Source organism: Periophthalmus magnuspinnatus, chromosome 10, assembly GCF_009829125.3.
Source record: "Periophthalmus magnuspinnatus isolate fPerMag1 chromosome 10, fPerMag1.2.pri, whole genome shotgun sequence".
Classification (NCBI taxonomy): domain Eukaryota; kingdom Metazoa; phylum Chordata; class Actinopteri; order Gobiiformes; family Gobiidae; genus Periophthalmus; species Periophthalmus magnuspinnatus.
This window is the reverse complement of record NC_047135.1, coordinates 9,584,075-9,600,689: the sequence shown is the minus strand read 5'-3', so window position 1 is coordinate 9,600,689 and position 16,615 is coordinate 9,584,075. Positions and strand designations below refer to the sequence as shown.

The window sequence follows — 16,615 nt, the reverse complement described above, 5'->3', positions numbered from 1 at the left end:
AATGTGTGTAGTAGTAGTGGCATGATCACAAATGCAACAACAAAGGAAATGCTTTTGGTTGGTCTGCTGCTATCTGTATAGACTCCTCCAGCCTGATGTTAGTATGTAAATACAATGAGTCTCACTTGGTCCTTTGATGGTAATTTTGAGCTCTCCACTGCCGGCATTCTTTGTGTCCACTTTAATGTCTCCGATTTGATTCACTCTGAGTCCTGAAGGCTGCAGCCCCCGTCCGCTCGCTCTGCACGCCCCGGGGACACAGGCTATTGGGAACACAAATACAGGACATAAGTCTTGCTCATCGAAGAATAGGGACTAAAAGAATGCATGACTTGGGCATTAGTGAGTGTTTGAGGGAGGATGAGCTCTTCGTGGCTATTATTAGGCCCTTAAACAGCTTGTTGTGGTGGTCTGACCTAATAAAATGACAGCTTTAGACAGTTTCACAAAATAAATATACAATAACAAGAATAATATAATAACAATAATACAAATTGATCAATAATCTTTCATTACTGATCAATTTGAAGGAGATTGTGCAAATTCATCAAAGAAATGCAACAAGGAGAATGTCGTGAGAAACACTTCAGCATTATTCAAATTTTGATTTAGAAACAAAATTTGTCCAGCATGTTAAAACTGTAGTACAGACCTGGAGCTATGTCGACATTGAAGGGGCTCTTAGGCACTGCAGCACCCCCAAAGGTGACAGATAGGGAGTGCATGCCTGACTGGGTGGGTTTGTAGGTGCAGCGGTACACACAGTCTCCCCTGTCCTCCATCATCAGCTCCACACTGTTCTGCCGGCCCAGAGGGTCACGCACCATCACAGTCACATCTCCTGTCCCTGCACCTAAGGGATACAAGAGAGAGGGAGGGGAGAGGATGATATAAGGCTACCAGCTATGAAAACAACAATACACGGACACATAAGATATTTGACGAAAAATTCAGAACACACCAAATTGTTTATAATTTTAATAAATCATTTATAGAAGTTGGTAAAGTGGTCAGATCCACAGGTAAGGTCTGAAGTTGTATTATAAGTGAATACTGTTCTTGTGTCCTTGGGCAAAACATTTAACCCATCCACACCAAGTGTGTGTGTATACTGGTGTATGAATGTGTATGTTTCTTGATGTAAAATGCTTTGAGTACCATTTAAGTTAGGAAAAATTTAAATAAACGCAACCATTTGTTACGACACATTCACTGACCAACTGAACTGTCATATAGATGTCGCTGTCATCTTGCATTCACTGACCTGCTGTATAGATGTCGAAGTACGTGGGTCTGTTGGCAATGTTCCCCACTGGCTCAATTCCCTGCCCCTTCACTGTCACTTTGGAGGCGTCGCCCAGAGCCTTGTCTACGCTTACCTCAAAGGGACTCTTCGGGATCTGCTGCCCAGCGAAGAGCACCGTCACCTGGGCACAGCACACAGCACAGGCCCCTGAGTTGAAAGTACAGTCTAAAAATGCTATCTTTCTGTATAAACATTTACTAGATAATCATTTTGTGTAAATCTTTTAAATTTGTGTGGAAACTTTTGAAAGTGTAACTAAACCTTAAATCCTTAAAGCCTAAAACCTTAAAGTCGACAGATTTAACTTTGTTGTTTGCTATGGATCAGACCTGGACGACTGAGGGTCTACACATAAACCTTAAATCAACTTTTTCACTTCTAAACTGTGTACATGGTTTTTAATCACATTAGCTATTGTTCATAGTCCTTTTTTGGCTATTTTAGTGCAAACTGTGTATATTTGCAGTTTTTTGGTCAAAAACATCTAAATCTAAGTGTATGCTGCCCTCAGTGGCCATTGCAAGCTTAAGTAACAGCTGACATCATGCTGTACTTCCTTGATTACTGCAAGGTGTTTCTGACAAACACCTTGCTGCAGGGTTAGACCAATCACACTGTGCCTCATATGTCCAGACCCCACTCCTCCTCCCTCCTTGCTCTCTTATTTAGTCCTACAGGTACTGCTCAGTTTAGCAGCTCTACTTGAAATGCAGTTGTGGGTGGTGTTTAGTCCCACTTTAAATTATGACGATACTATGCCTGAGAATGCCTGATCTTGTTTAATCTTTTCTAATCTCGGAAGCTAAACAGGGTTGAGCCTGGTTAGCATTTGGATGGGAGACTGCTGGGAATACCAGGTGCTACATGGAACAGCAGTGGCTCTAGTGCATACTTTGCCTTAGGCAAGACAATTCACCCACATCGCCTAGTATGAATGTGGTGATGTGAAGGTCTGATGACACAGATTTGCAGTCTTGCTTCTGTCAGTCTACCCCAAGGCAGCTGTGACTACATTAGCAGCTTACCACCGGGTGTGGAGTGAATGAATAATGCACAAAATTTTTAAGTAAACATTTTTTCCAAATTGGCCTATCATGTATGTTTGTACAGACCTAAACTACAAGGTGAGCAGATTTTATCCAGAAAACATTGCTGTTTGTGGAGGAGGAAATTATGATACTCCCAATTTGCTAATTGGGTCCATTCAAATTGTGATTTAGATTCAATTAAGATTAATATTATTTATTATTATTATAATATTATTTCCAGCAGCCATAGCTTCTCTGATGGTACCTTGTGCGTGCCCATGACCTGAGGGATGTAAGTGACTGTGTAGGTTTTCTTCCCTTCGTTCAGCTCTGGCTTCAGCTAAAAACAAAACATATTACTCAGTTAATCCTTTAATTTAATCAAGTACATTTTTCACTATTGTAAAGCTCTTTTGCCCCCTTACCTCTTCCCTGGTGCCGTCTGGTTGGTCGAGGTACACAGTCACATGACCTTGCCCCGCACTGAATGTATCCACAGTGAATACCGCAGGGCGCAGCACTCTGTTTCCAGTCGGCTCAATACCTAAAAGATTAGATATAGAATTAATGTACAGCAAAGCATATGTTTTTACTTTTTATTATTTAAGCTTTAAAAGGAAAAATTTAAGAGACATTATGTAACTTTTCTGGTGAAGGAGCTATCGCCTTCTTGTCTCTATAGCACCAGGCCTGACCTTAAAGCCATAAAGCATTTTACTGTCCAATAATGGGAAAGTGCGCATTAGCATGCTAGTTTTTGTTAGCAATACAGTGAGGGCAAACCTCTGACCTAGCTCTGAAAGTTGTGAAAGGCACTTATAAACTCTTCACGGTGAATAAATCCCTTCTTACATTTTTAAGGGTAAGTATGCATCAAGTTCAGTACTTCAAACAAGTACTTATTACACAATATTGTGCCAGGTCTTTCCTTTAAAGACCGAAGCTGACCTCTGCTCACTATTGTTTTCACTTCCTGCTTTTGTCACTAATGAACTTTCCAACAGGATTTTAACCAACAAATAACAATACAACAATATTTTCTGAAACCACTGTGAGAATCATTACACACTGATCGAGCTACTTACATGTTTGGAGGTGCAGACAGGAGCAACAGTTAACACAGACACTAAATTAGGAGTGAGCAATTCCATATTGATAAGACCCTCTGATGTTCTATGGTGATTCAGTGTGTCTCTGGTTAATGCAGTTCTATAGTCAAACACAGACTCTTTTCCCTTTCCACTCCTCCTACTGCTCAACCTCTGTCAAGGTATTTGTGAGTGACAGCTGGATTTCACAAACTACAGTGGAGTGTGACCATACAGCATACCCTTACTGGCAATAATTGAATCATATCAAAGTGGAACTAAACACTAAATATTGTATATGGTGTTTTAAAAGCATTATCTACTGTTCCTAGTCACTTTTTTGGCAATTTTAGTCCAAACTAGGTAAATGCGCAGCTTTGTAGTCAAAATGTTGTGGTAATAATAATGGCTTACACTTGTAATGCGCTTTGTCAAAGCCTCTCAAAGCACTACACTATAGTCATTACTCATTCATTTCCACACTTGGTGATGGTAAGCTACTATTGTAGCCACAGCTGCCCTGGGGACTGACGGAAGCGAGGCTGCCAATCTGCACCATCGGCCCCTCCGACCACCACCTATCATTCGCGCACACACCACTTTCATACTAGGCAATGTGGGTGAAGGTTATCTTGAGCAAAATAAAAGATTATATATGCATTCTTGTGGATTTAAGTCATTTACAAACATGCTTTTGGTTACCATGGGGATAAACATTTCACATTTTCTAACATAAAATAATGTCTGCATATGGAAAACACACTTTTATAAACTACACCTTTCTTCCAATGAGGCATTTAGGCTCCCTCTGCTGTCAGCAACGGGAATGAACAATGGGAAAGTAAACAAACTATGTTGTTAGGCCCAGTGACTGCTAATAGAGCCATGCACTTTGTGAACACAATATGACCGCAGAAACTGTGTAGGAGAAATCAGGATTTTTACCCGTCATGCAACAATATGGGCAAAATGTATTTTTGAGTGCTAACAGAAGATGATTTTGGATTATTACATTGATGAAACAAGCATGAATTAACCAAAAATACAACTCCAGGAATGTGTTTGAGAGCAACGGTATAAACATGGTTAAAAGTGCAAAAGTGTCTATTTTGCATAATATGTGCAAACTCCTGCCTTTTACCAGGTGTCTTTCATGATATTGAGTGATGCACTGAATCAAAACTCAGAAAAGTAGGTGCTCATCGGACCAGTAGGCTTGGGTTCTTGTAGAGATAAAGGAAATATGGTATTGTATTTAGCCGTTACCTGGCCCATAAGCGCGTGCCTTCTTGGGGTTGAGTTTGGGTTTGAGAGGTGCTCCAGGTTTGAGTTTGGCTTTTGGAAACTGGGACAGGTACGTCATCACGGACTGTTCATCTACACTCGGGTCGATGATCTCCTCTGGAGCGATCACCTGAAAAATACCAAATTATAACATCAACAACTTGGCCACTGTGTGTTTTTTGTTAATAAGAATAACTCATTACAGTCTTTCAGAGAAAGAGAAACTTGGGGACACAGTTAGGTCACATTAATTAAAGCAGACCTATTATGCAAAATCAACGTTTTAGAGCTTTTACCCATATTATAGTTGTTTCCCCTCTTTATTTGTTCAAATAGGCACAAATAACTCCAAATGCAACTTCTGGTGAGTGATCTTTAATCGCTTATTTTCACAACGCCATATTGCCGATCAATTCGTTTTTACCATCCCCGCTATAGGCCAACTGCATTGTACTTATTTCATTCTCCAATTTTATTTTCTTAATTGGTGATAAATGTAGGATTTGGCAGCACCACAGTGTAATTTTAGTACAAATGAAAAAGAATCCACTACTCATTGGCGCGACGTGCAGTTATCCATCGGAGATGCTGACTTTGTTGTAATGATGCTTACAGCGACATTGGCTTCCATTGGGCACAGACTTCTTTTATTAAATCCTTTTAGAGCAATATTGTTTTTTTAAATGTTCAAATTATAACATAATGATCCATGGGGGTCATAGAAAATATGAAATAAAAAATGTACATACCCTCCATATACGAGACATGCCATTTAGAAGCAAATTTGCATGTGCTGCCTTACGGTCTTTGTTGTTTGTAACGTAAAGTAATGTTGTAATGACAATGAACAAGCAGAATAAATAACATCTCAGGTCTCAGGCCATGTTATTATTGACACATCAGACCTTTGCTTGGTTAAATGGAAATAGAGTAGTCTAAATGACCATCAACGTAGATGTGAGTTTGAAATATAAGGAAATAAACTGCAATTCCCAACTTCCTGTGCAGCAAACACAGGAAACTCTGAGCTATGACGTTTGACCTTTAAGTAAAAGCTACAAATTACTGAGGGGAGCTTTTCCTTTTTCCTGGTTGTACCTATGCATTCTTAACACACATTGTTCAGTCACATATTTGGTTTTGTGTTAGAATGTGATTCACTATAACTGCTTCTCAGTGTGTGGGGTTGCCTCTGCCTTTTCCCTCTCAGAGCAAAACACTTAAAAGTATCTCTAGTTATGACATTGTCCTCTGAGTCCTGCTCTTATCTCTGCATTGTTACATGTAAAATTCTGACCAAAAATTTTGTCTTACAGAGCTGCTTGACATCTACACTGTGATTGGTTGGATTTTCGAAAGTGGGCATGGCTACTTGTAAATCCATTTCTTTTTTGTGAAATTGAAATACAAAAATGACAATTTCATCCATTGTGATGAACATGTTGCATGTTTTTACTGTGCTGCCCCATAATGTTCATAATCTCCATAGTAAGATCATAGCAAAAGTTGTGGGGGAGGGGCACAGAATGGTTCCTGCAGCAGAACGTCTGATGAAGTATGAAATGTCTGAGCTCGTAAGAAGTTTGTTCTTGTTCTTACTCTGGGTGTAAGAACAAAGTTCTTCCTTCTAATGACATATGAACTGGCCTTTTCTTCTTATGAAGTATAAGTTAGCATTTAGTGGCACAGACCTGGGGGATGCCAAGCCAGTCGTCAGCCAGCTGCATGGCCTCTGTGGCATTCTCCACTGGTTTCACACAGTCCCAGGTCTCCCAGTCCGGACACAGGCCTGAAATGGAGGACACAGGTCAAATTGGGAGAGTTATAATAATGAAAGTAATAAAATACTATATCATTAGTTCAAAACAGTTAGAGCAATTTCATTTAACAATTTCTACAATTGAATTTATTATTTTTTAAAATCACAATTAAGTCACACTACAAACATGTTTTGGAGGACTGAAACATGACCTGCTAAACTAAAACAAGAATATATTTATTTCAGAACATATTTGTAGCATTCTAAGATCATTACCAGGTTTATACAGTAGAGCCCTACCAATAATACATTTCTCAGTATATTTTACACATATGTGGAGGTTACCTGGAGCACAGCTGTCGACCAGAGCTCCCAGAGCCTTGCCGTCTCTCCAGTCCTGGCTGAAGTTGGTGATGGGCAGGTCCGGCACTTTGTTCTGAATCCAGCCCAAAAGACGCTGCTTCGGTGTCTTGGACTCAGACTGAATAAAACACAAACAGTAGTTTATAATGATGAGGATTAACCTGACCTGGTAGTGTGACCTGCTTATCTCAGAAGAGATGTACAAGATTAATGCTATACTGGGGAACATTCCAAGTCAGGGGTCTCCAACCTGTAGTCGTGACCTACCAGTAACTCTCACACCAACACCATTCCAAGTAGCTCTCTGAAGGATTAAGGAGTTATACATATTACTCTGATTTAAATGTGATGAGTCACACTTCTGTTATCGGAGTAAACGTCTCATTTAAATGCATCGTTTTGATATATTGATTTATGGTTTATGTTTTTAAGTATCTAAATATAACCCCATCTAAAGTTATAGATGTTACATTTATATTGGCTCAATTTCGTGCAACACCTAAAAGGAGTAGCTCTCTGCTATTTTCGCTTTATAAAAATAGGTCACTGGCGGAAAAAGGTTGGAGACCCCTGTTCTAAGCAAACCAATAACATCTCCATGGGGACAAGCAGGTGCCATGCCCTCCACCAGAAAAGTTGTACAGTGCACCTTAAAATAAAATGCAATAATTTGTCTGAGAGCACAGACCTCCTCCTCTCCCTCCCACACGGGCATAGAAATGGAGTAGTGCAGGATCAGGGTCCAGACCAAACCCAGGATCAGCTTCAGGTTCCCATCCACAATGGCCTTTGAGTCTGAAACAGAAAAAAAAACACAAATGAGGAAACAATGCCATCTAACAAAACTAGAGGTAAATTTCACATTTGTCTTTTTTGCCCAAAATATTAATTTTCAGTCCAAGACTTAAACTAAATCAAAACTTGCAATTTGGGAAAATGTTTTTAAACTTTGTAGTTTATAAACTTTCAGATTATTTATATATATATATATATATATATATATATATATATATATATATATATATATATATAAACTTTCAGATTTATATATATATAAATTTTCAGATTATATAGTTATATATATAAATTTTCAGATTATATAGTTATATATATAAATTTTCAGATTATATAGTTATATATATAAATTTTCAGATTATATAGTTATATATATAAACTTTCAAATTATATATATATATATACATACACACACATACATACATATATAGATACATACATACATACATAGATACATATACATATATACACATACATATACATATATACACATATATACACATACATATAAATATATACACATACATATACATACATATACATATATACACATATATATACATACATATACATATATACACATATATATACATACATATACATATATACACATATATATACATACATATACATATATACACATATATATACATACATATACATATATACACATATATACATACATATACATATATACACATATATATACATACATATACATATATACACATATATATACATACATATACATATATAAAAATAACAGTCTTATGGTCATTGATGTTTAGAAAGATCATCCAAGTTGGGGGGGGTCTCTGTCACCTGCTTGTCTCCATGGAGATAATGTCAAACAGTGGAACATTCCAATAACATCTCTCAGGACACAAGCAGGTGGTAAACCCGAAAAGTGACATATTGTATCTGAGTCTACCAGATGCACGTTTACGTGTTTAAAATGAGCACAGATTTTTACTAAATACAGCAGTTTCTAATCACAATTGCAATACTGCTCAAAGGCTAAAATGTAATCAGATTTTTTTTTTTTTTGCAAACTCCCAAGCAGCGAGTAAACGGTGAGTTCAGTACCATCTCTGCTTCAAACGCCACATTCCTCTCATTTTAATCTGCTTTTCATTTTAATCCACCTCCAAATAACAGCCTTTTGATGAAAGAACACAGTGACACTATTTACCCCAAAACATTTCACAAACTGAAGTCTGGAGAGTTGTAGTCTCACTCACAACACACAACTGTGCAGGAGTTCAGTCAAAAGCAACTATTTTTGCAATACTTGGAAACAATGTATTTATATAAAGACAGGGTTAAACTTGTGAATCATGAGTTTAATCTTCCTTTTTACCCATAAATAGCGTAATGCACTCTAACACACACACACTAATTTCTCCTTTCTGCTGTTGTCCCATACAAATCTTGGTCGACTAAGATACCATCCACCGATTAATCGACTAAATGACTTGAAGGCCTACAGTCCAAAGAATAAGACAGTAGGATTGGCAAAAGTATCAAAAATCAGCTTTAGAATGATCTTGAGCTGTATCAGAACAAGTATAAAATCATATAAACACCAGTGGACCATATGGAATCTACTGGATGACTGACAACTTACAGATATAAGACATGGTAATATAAAATAAAGTACTATGATTTAATGTTGAAAATCACATTCTAATGTCTAAAGAAAGTGTGTTTTTTTAAAAATTATTATCATCATCATGGTATTGGCATAGGTATCGCATACAGAGCTTATTCCAAAATAGAGTTTGAATTTGTTTTTTGTGACAACACTATAAAACAGGGTATTTTTTGTTTGTGTTGTTTAAAAGGAAATTATGTTACTTAAAAAAATGTACGTTTGCAATTTGCTATTTGTGTCCATTTAAATTGCTATTTCGATTTGAATGCTATTAATCTTGCAGCCCTGTTATGAAAGTAACAGACCACCTCTCCGCATGAATGGGCCTACAGCTTATGTAACATATTCAGAGATGAGGGAGTGGTTGAAGTGTAGATTCCCTCAAGCGTTTGTGCCACCACCGTCTCTGTGGAAACCATTGTACCCTGAAGGTCAAAGGCCATTTCAGTGTTAAAGATACAATACCATTTAATGATAAGAAAAAGTGCTAATAATAAGGGCGGCAAGATTAATCGCAAGTCAAATCAAACAACAAAGTAGTAGTAAGTAAGTGTAGTAAGTGTAGTATGTCACTTTTTCTATTGGCCCACCACATACTTGTTACCATGGAGAAGTTAAACTGATCAATCTTGCATTAGTTCATGTGCTGAAAAAAATAAAAATTTTACTCAACCCACATTACAAGTCCAGTAAAATATATGCCTTTCTCTATAAGCACCTTTGCCTATGTGTAATATTACTTTCTCAAAATCTTGCGGTTTCAATGTGTTCTCGCAAATAAGTGAATAATAGACTTTATTTACACAGCAAATTACACGACTATCAAACACTAGAATTCGAAGTGTTGTACTGTATAATGTAGTTTAGACTGCTAGATTCCAGGTGCATTGTGGGAGTGGTAGTCTTTCCGGGGGCGGTGTTATTTAGTGACAGGATGTTTGAGGAGCGGGGAAGATGAAAGAGACGAAAGAAATGTTTAAACAACAACAGAAACACAGAGCGTTAAAAAGGTAAATGAGCTGTGAAGATAAAGTGAAGAAAGGTACAGGTGGAGAGGGAGAAGGTGGAGGGAGGGATAAGACAGGGAGAGAGAGGAGGGGGCAGGAGAGGGGGAGGGGGGAGAGAGGGAGAAGAAAGGATTGGATAATCAAGTCTAGAACCAAAACACCAAATTATAATAAACTTGGCCATCATGTCCAAAGGTTTAGTAATTAAAAATAATTCAGCATTACAATTGTTATCTGTAAAAGCTATATTTGATTTGAACATGTTTACTTCATATCTGGGGACACAGTTAGGTCATGCTTATGAAATGTACAATCACAATCTTAATAGGCCGTCAATTCCTTTAAAAAGTCCAAAACAAGAACAAACATTATGAATGCACCTTTAAACTGCCTTAGCTTCAACTACACCATTAACACAAATTTCTCTTTTATATCATGATAAAAGTTTTAGTACACTGTCCAGCCCTCCAAGATGGAGGCCTAAACTACTGAAATGTTGAGGTGAAGTTATCAAACAAATATAATTACGTTTGCGCTCTGTGTGTGGGATACAGGCAGAGGGCTGGTGGTTTAAGTGGGTAAATTGCAGAGTGTTGAATGAAGTGCTGCGTGTTTCAACTGTTTAACAAGAAGTCACTTTGGGTGCGGCTCTGCTCCACCTACAGCCAGGTCCAGGCATGTTTAATGATCCAGGACTGAGCCAGGACTGAGCCAGGACTGAGCCAGGACTGAGCCAGGACTGAGCCAGGACTGAGCCAGGACTGAGCCAGGACTGAGCCAGGACTGAGCCAGGACTGAGCCAGGACTGAGCCAGGACTGAGCCAGGACTGAGCCAGGACTGAGCCAGGACTGAGCCAGGACTGAGCCAGGACTGAGCCAGGACTGAGCCAGGACTGAGCCAGGACGGAGCCAGGAGGGAGCCAGGAGGGAGCCAGGAGGGAGCCAGGAGGGAGCCAGGAGGGAGCCAGGAGGGAGCCAGGAGGGAGCCAGGAGGGAGCCAGGAGGGAGCCAGGAGGGAGCCAGGAGGGAGCCAGGAGGGAGCCGGGGCTAAGCTGTGGCCAAACCAAAACTGGCTAAACTGTGCTTTCACTAAATTTTAATTTCTATTTTTAAACACCACAATGCATTTTTTTTTTTAAATTTTGTTCAAATTAGTGTCTAGATTTGAAACTACTTTTAATATCAATCAACTAATGTTTTTTGATAACTCTAACCAGAACAGGACTGAACCAGGATTCAACCAAACTTGAGTTCTACAGAAGAATTAACCATGATTCTTGTCTGCATCTTCTTTTATCGTCCAATGAAATCTGTTCAACAAATTCTAAGCAGATGTATGGTTTTCTCAATCACTGAACCAGCTGAAAAATAACTGTATCACTCCACGTGAGATCACACTACCCGTAGGGTTTATTATTGTGACAACAGTAATCAAACATAGAAAACATTTAAATATTCCCAGACTACTCAGATACAGGAGTCGGGCTGAGACACTGAGTCATCTGAGCTGTTCCTGCCTGGAGTCTAACCCTTTTCCTCTGTGAGCTGTTCCTGCCTGGAGTCTAACGCCAACCCTCTATGAGTGGTCCCTGCCTGGAGTCAAAACCCTCCACCTCCTCCTCTGCAGTCCTCTTTATTTCACTTCTGGTTCAAAGCTGATCTGTTCCATTGTTACCTGTGGTATTCTTTCTGCTGCTATGGAAACACTAAACAATACAACATACGGAGAGAGGAGGCAAAGAGACATTTTGACTTAAGTTGGTGGGATAATACCTGTTATACATATAAACTATAGTTTTACACCAGTCAAGAAGAAGTTTGCAAAGAAAAGTTGAAAATTATGTTGAAAATTACAGGAAGTAGAGAGTTCTATTTTATAGAGTTCTAAAAAATATATAGATGACATCACACAAGGGCAATCCCATCTAAAACTTAGGCTCAATTTACACTTAAGAGACATTTTTCTGATAAACACATTTTTTTTTCTTTAAACACTATTTCAACAAAATAAAGTCATTTTCTTATAATTTTATTTGTCAAATAATAATCATGTATAGAGTCCATTGGTCAATGCTAGCTAATTTGACTGTAATTTTATGTGTGAGAGACTTGTTTAACAGTAAAAACCCAGTAAAAAGCTCAGATTAAAGTCTGGCACAGCTTCTGACAGAGTAGTGACTTCAGTTAGCATCACACCCCCAGGGAATGTTGATGACACCAGCTGCAAAGTATCAATCATTTTATGAATACGTTTAAACAACTATATTAGAATTGTTTTGTGAATGATCCAGAAGATTTTTTTTTCTCTGCACTATCTGCTGGTGTGCCTCCCAAATCCACTCGTCAAGTTTGTGAAGAGCAACACACTCAAATATTACTGAAACAAGAGGTATACAGCCTTCACTTAAATTTACTTAGTTTAAATTTGATTAACTGAATGAATCTGACTAAAAGCCTGAGTGGGAAACAGGGCAAAATACTGTTCAAGCAAGAGGAACTTAAACTTAATGCACATTATAGCCAAGGTGTGGCCAAATCAAGAATGCAACAAAAACAAAAGCTGTTCGATAATAGTTCTGTGTGAAGAATTTTGACAACAGTAACAATATCCAAAACAGTCCACAGACGTGCTATGCCAATGTGCATAGAATGATTTGTACTTGAGTTATTCATTAAATATTAGACCTGAATGATTTGGGGATCTTATTGTATTTTTCAGACAAGCATTGTGACTGTGATTAGAAATGCGATTTATGTTTTGATCAAAGGATCCTGTTCATAGCTCACGTTCAACACGTTCAGAAGAATTGACATAAATACTGAAATATGACCAAAACCTTTTGTATCATGATAACACTACATTAGACATCAGGAGCAGACAGGAGCAGTGTATGGCCAGTCTATCACATTCCTGCACGGACAATGCACATAACTCTTTTTCTTCACTAAAAACATTGGCTACAGCTGACTGCCACTGCACAGTCACTCCAAGCTAGCCTTTACCTTTTCAAGTACCGTTTCAACTCTCAATACAACTCCGCCTCATTTTAGTAATAATCTCTTTTTAAAATCTCTATTAAACCTCATCTTACAAAGGCATTGTATCTTATTTATATGGTCTCAAAAAATTGAAAATAGAACTAGTTCATTTTAAGCACTTTTAGTGGTCTAAAGTTATTCCTCGCTACCTTAAGCATTCCGAGCATCCTAATTATTCACCAGGATGAGTATAAGTGATTTTCACAACTTTCAGAGACCAGAGCAGAGTTTTGTCACTGTCACACTAAAGCTAACATCTGCTATGCTAACATGTGCTTCCTGATTATAGGATAATGCACAGATGAACGCAGCAGACTTATTTTGACCTCAAGAGCTGCTTATCCAGTACAGTATCTGTACTGCATCAAGACACATTTTAAAAATACATGGAAAAAAAAAAAATCAAGTACAGGGCCTTTAAACCAGAGGTAATTTTTTTTTTCATAAACCACTTGAGCTTGTATTTAAGATATACACAAATTTGCAATATATTCCCCAAAACTCTGAACAACTTGCATTTTGGCACAGTAGACCAGTTGATTAAAAAAGCCTCAAGCAAATAATTACAACCAACTACTTTGATCATGATTCAGTCAGAGCCCTAATAAATCTCTGACATACTGCAGGGTTGGGTTGGTTGGCGTTATCTGCTCCTCTGTCCCAGTAACAGATCTGCTGTTGACAAAGTGAATTCTTTTGTTATCACAAACACACCTAAATATTACACAACTTCACCACTGCCGGCTGCAGCATTACTTAATACATCAAATCAGGCAGTTTGAAACGCACAGTTGATCTAGATGCCACTGCTACTGATTGAATGGGTCAAATGTGAGGACAAGTGTGTAAGACTTTGATTTTAAATTTTGTAAAACATGACCATATATATATATATATATATATATATATATATATATATATATATATAAATAATGGCCTGTTTATATAAAGTTGTATGTGGCCTCATTCTGCAGGTTAAGGCACTGCAACCCAGGTTCAGTTCATATTCTAGAGTCTTATTGAAAATGGTAAGTGTGCGGCCACATATGGTGCCTTTAACACATTTTTGAAATTGATTAGAGAAATAATTTTAATCTTGTACTGAATCAATTAAGTAGATGAGAACGTAGAAAGGTATCGATGCAGCCTTTTCAGTTCAGATACCAAGTTCCATAGCTTTGACTATCTGCCAATACAGATATCAATCGATACCAGTGCAGACTGGAAACAGCATTTATTGCCAAAAATAAGACAAAACGGATCCAAATGTGTATATAGCTGTTATTTATTTATCCCTCAAATAACTGCAGAACACTCTGTAAATGAAGATTCAAACATTGTGAGATTTTCTGAGCCAACTGCGATTAGTAAATAGTCTTATTACATCATTTTATATGTCCAACCAGGACAATGGCTGAACCAATATATGGAAGCTGATGTCTGAGTCAGCTAATTTTTCAGTATTGCCCCTCATATATCAGTATCGGATCAGTGCATCTCTACATAGAAGAACAGCTGGAGTCACTACCCTCTGAATAAGATATTTATTAATTTATTTTATTTTATTTATTTGATGGACAGTGTGCAAAGATGGCTGCACCAGATTTAGCAAAATGCTAATTTCCATCTGTAGTCCTTGGTGTCACAAACATAAAAAAAAACCAAAAAAAACAATTCACATATGAAAAGTGCAATACAAAAGACAATGTACAAGTGTGCAAAATTTTCAATACATAGTGCAAACTACAAGTTATTAAAGTGCGAGACATATGCAACAGATATCAGAATAAATACGGTGTAGCCGCTATCAGATGATACCCACGAGGGTAGCATCTGATAGCTCTGTACCTTATTGGTATTGTAAATGTAAACAAGACAGTAATATGACACTAAGACAGTACTATAACACTCATAATTTGGTAATCTAGTGGCCATCAGATAGTACCCACGAGGGTAACATCTGATGGCCGAATACCTGTCTGGTATAATTAGTGTGGGCAGGACTGATGGTCAAGAAGCCAGTTTTTGACAGCCCCTGAAAAGCTGTGATTATCTGCTATGTTCTTAAGATTTTCTGGAAGCCCGTTCCATTCCTTAATGGCTTTAAAAGAGAAGGCAGACTGAGAGAAAGCGGACTTTCTTGTAGGAACATTACACACACACACACACACAGTGTACACACAGACACGGACCTTAACACTCTACTTGTTAGTTGAGAGCGAGGCTGTACATAGGTCTTTAGTGGGGGTGGGGCAGCGTCATGCAAGATTTTATGTACCAGGCGAATATCAGAGTACCTGATCAAGTTGTCAAAGCTTAATATTTTAAATTTGTCCAATATGTAGCAATGATGGTAACGTCTGGGCTTTTTATCGAGGATTTTCAACGCCTGATTATGCAATGATCTAAGACGATTTAGTACTGTTATTTTGGCTTGAGACCATGAGGAAATACAATACAAAACGTGAGATATAATCATAGCATTGAGATAAGATTTTGCTGCTTCTAATGATAATGAGCTTCTAATGTGTTGGAAATTAGCGATGTTGAATTTCAAGACATTACAAACCTTTTCAATATGTTTTTTTAAAATTAAGGGTAGGGTCTAATATGATTCCCAGGTATTTAACTTCCTTGACATTTTTAATCATGCAACTATTCACATAAATATTTGGACATACACTTTGACTGTTTGAGAAGTACATTGTAACAGTTTTTTCAGTATTCAGAGTAAGGAAAGATTTGTTAAACCACTCTATTGCTTTTACCATTGCCACAGATAGCTTAGCTGCGACAGAATTTGCGTCGGGACCGTGTGTAAGGAATACTGTGTCGTCAGCGTACATCACGATTTCTACATCGTCACAAATAGAAGGTAGGTCGTTGATGTACAAGCTGAAGAGCAACTGTATCCGTGGAGTGTTTTGACCGGAAACCAAATTGCATTGGATGCAACATATTTCTGTAGTCGAGGTGGTCAAAAAGTTGTTCTGCAACAATTTTTTCTATGACTTTGGAGACCACAGGAAGCACACTAATAGGTCTATAATTCTTGATATTCATACGATTTCCTGATTTAAAAATAGGTGTTACAATAGCTGTTTTAAAGGAGTCTGGAAACACACATTCACGTAACGACTGATTAATTATGTGCATAATTGGTGCTGCCAAAATAGTCTTATGCTTCTTTAAGAAAAGCGTGTCAAGTCCCCAAGAGTCTTTTGCTCTGGAGTTTGAAAGTGATGAAATTATGTTAATGACTTTGTCTTTACTCACAACACAAAAATTCATA

The 16,615-nt window shown here is 37.8% G+C and overlaps 1 protein-coding gene across 3 annotated transcripts in view; it reads right to left on the bottom strand.

The window, feature by feature from the left end:
• Window positions 1-16,615, bottom strand: part of LOC117377810 (filamin-B) — a 76,711-nt gene that overhangs the window by 44,993 nt on the left and 15,103 nt on the right. For all 3 annotated transcript variants that reach the window (XM_033974311.2, XM_055225076.1, XM_033974312.2), the window contains exons 2-10: window positions 7,517-7,623; window positions 6,811-6,946; window positions 6,398-6,495; window positions 4,689-4,836; window positions 2,760-2,878; window positions 2,600-2,674; window positions 1,265-1,427; window positions 653-853; window positions 126-263 (exon numbers count right to left, since the gene is read on the bottom strand). In XM_033974311.2, the coding sequence (XP_033830202.1) occupies window positions 126-263; window positions 653-853; window positions 1,265-1,427; window positions 2,600-2,674; window positions 2,760-2,878; window positions 4,689-4,836; window positions 6,398-6,495; window positions 6,811-6,946; window positions 7,517-7,623 (1,185 nt within the window). The remainder of the gene's footprint in view (window positions 1-125; window positions 264-652; window positions 854-1,264; window positions 1,428-2,599; window positions 2,675-2,759; window positions 2,879-4,688; window positions 4,837-6,397; window positions 6,496-6,810; window positions 6,947-7,516; window positions 7,624-16,615) is intronic.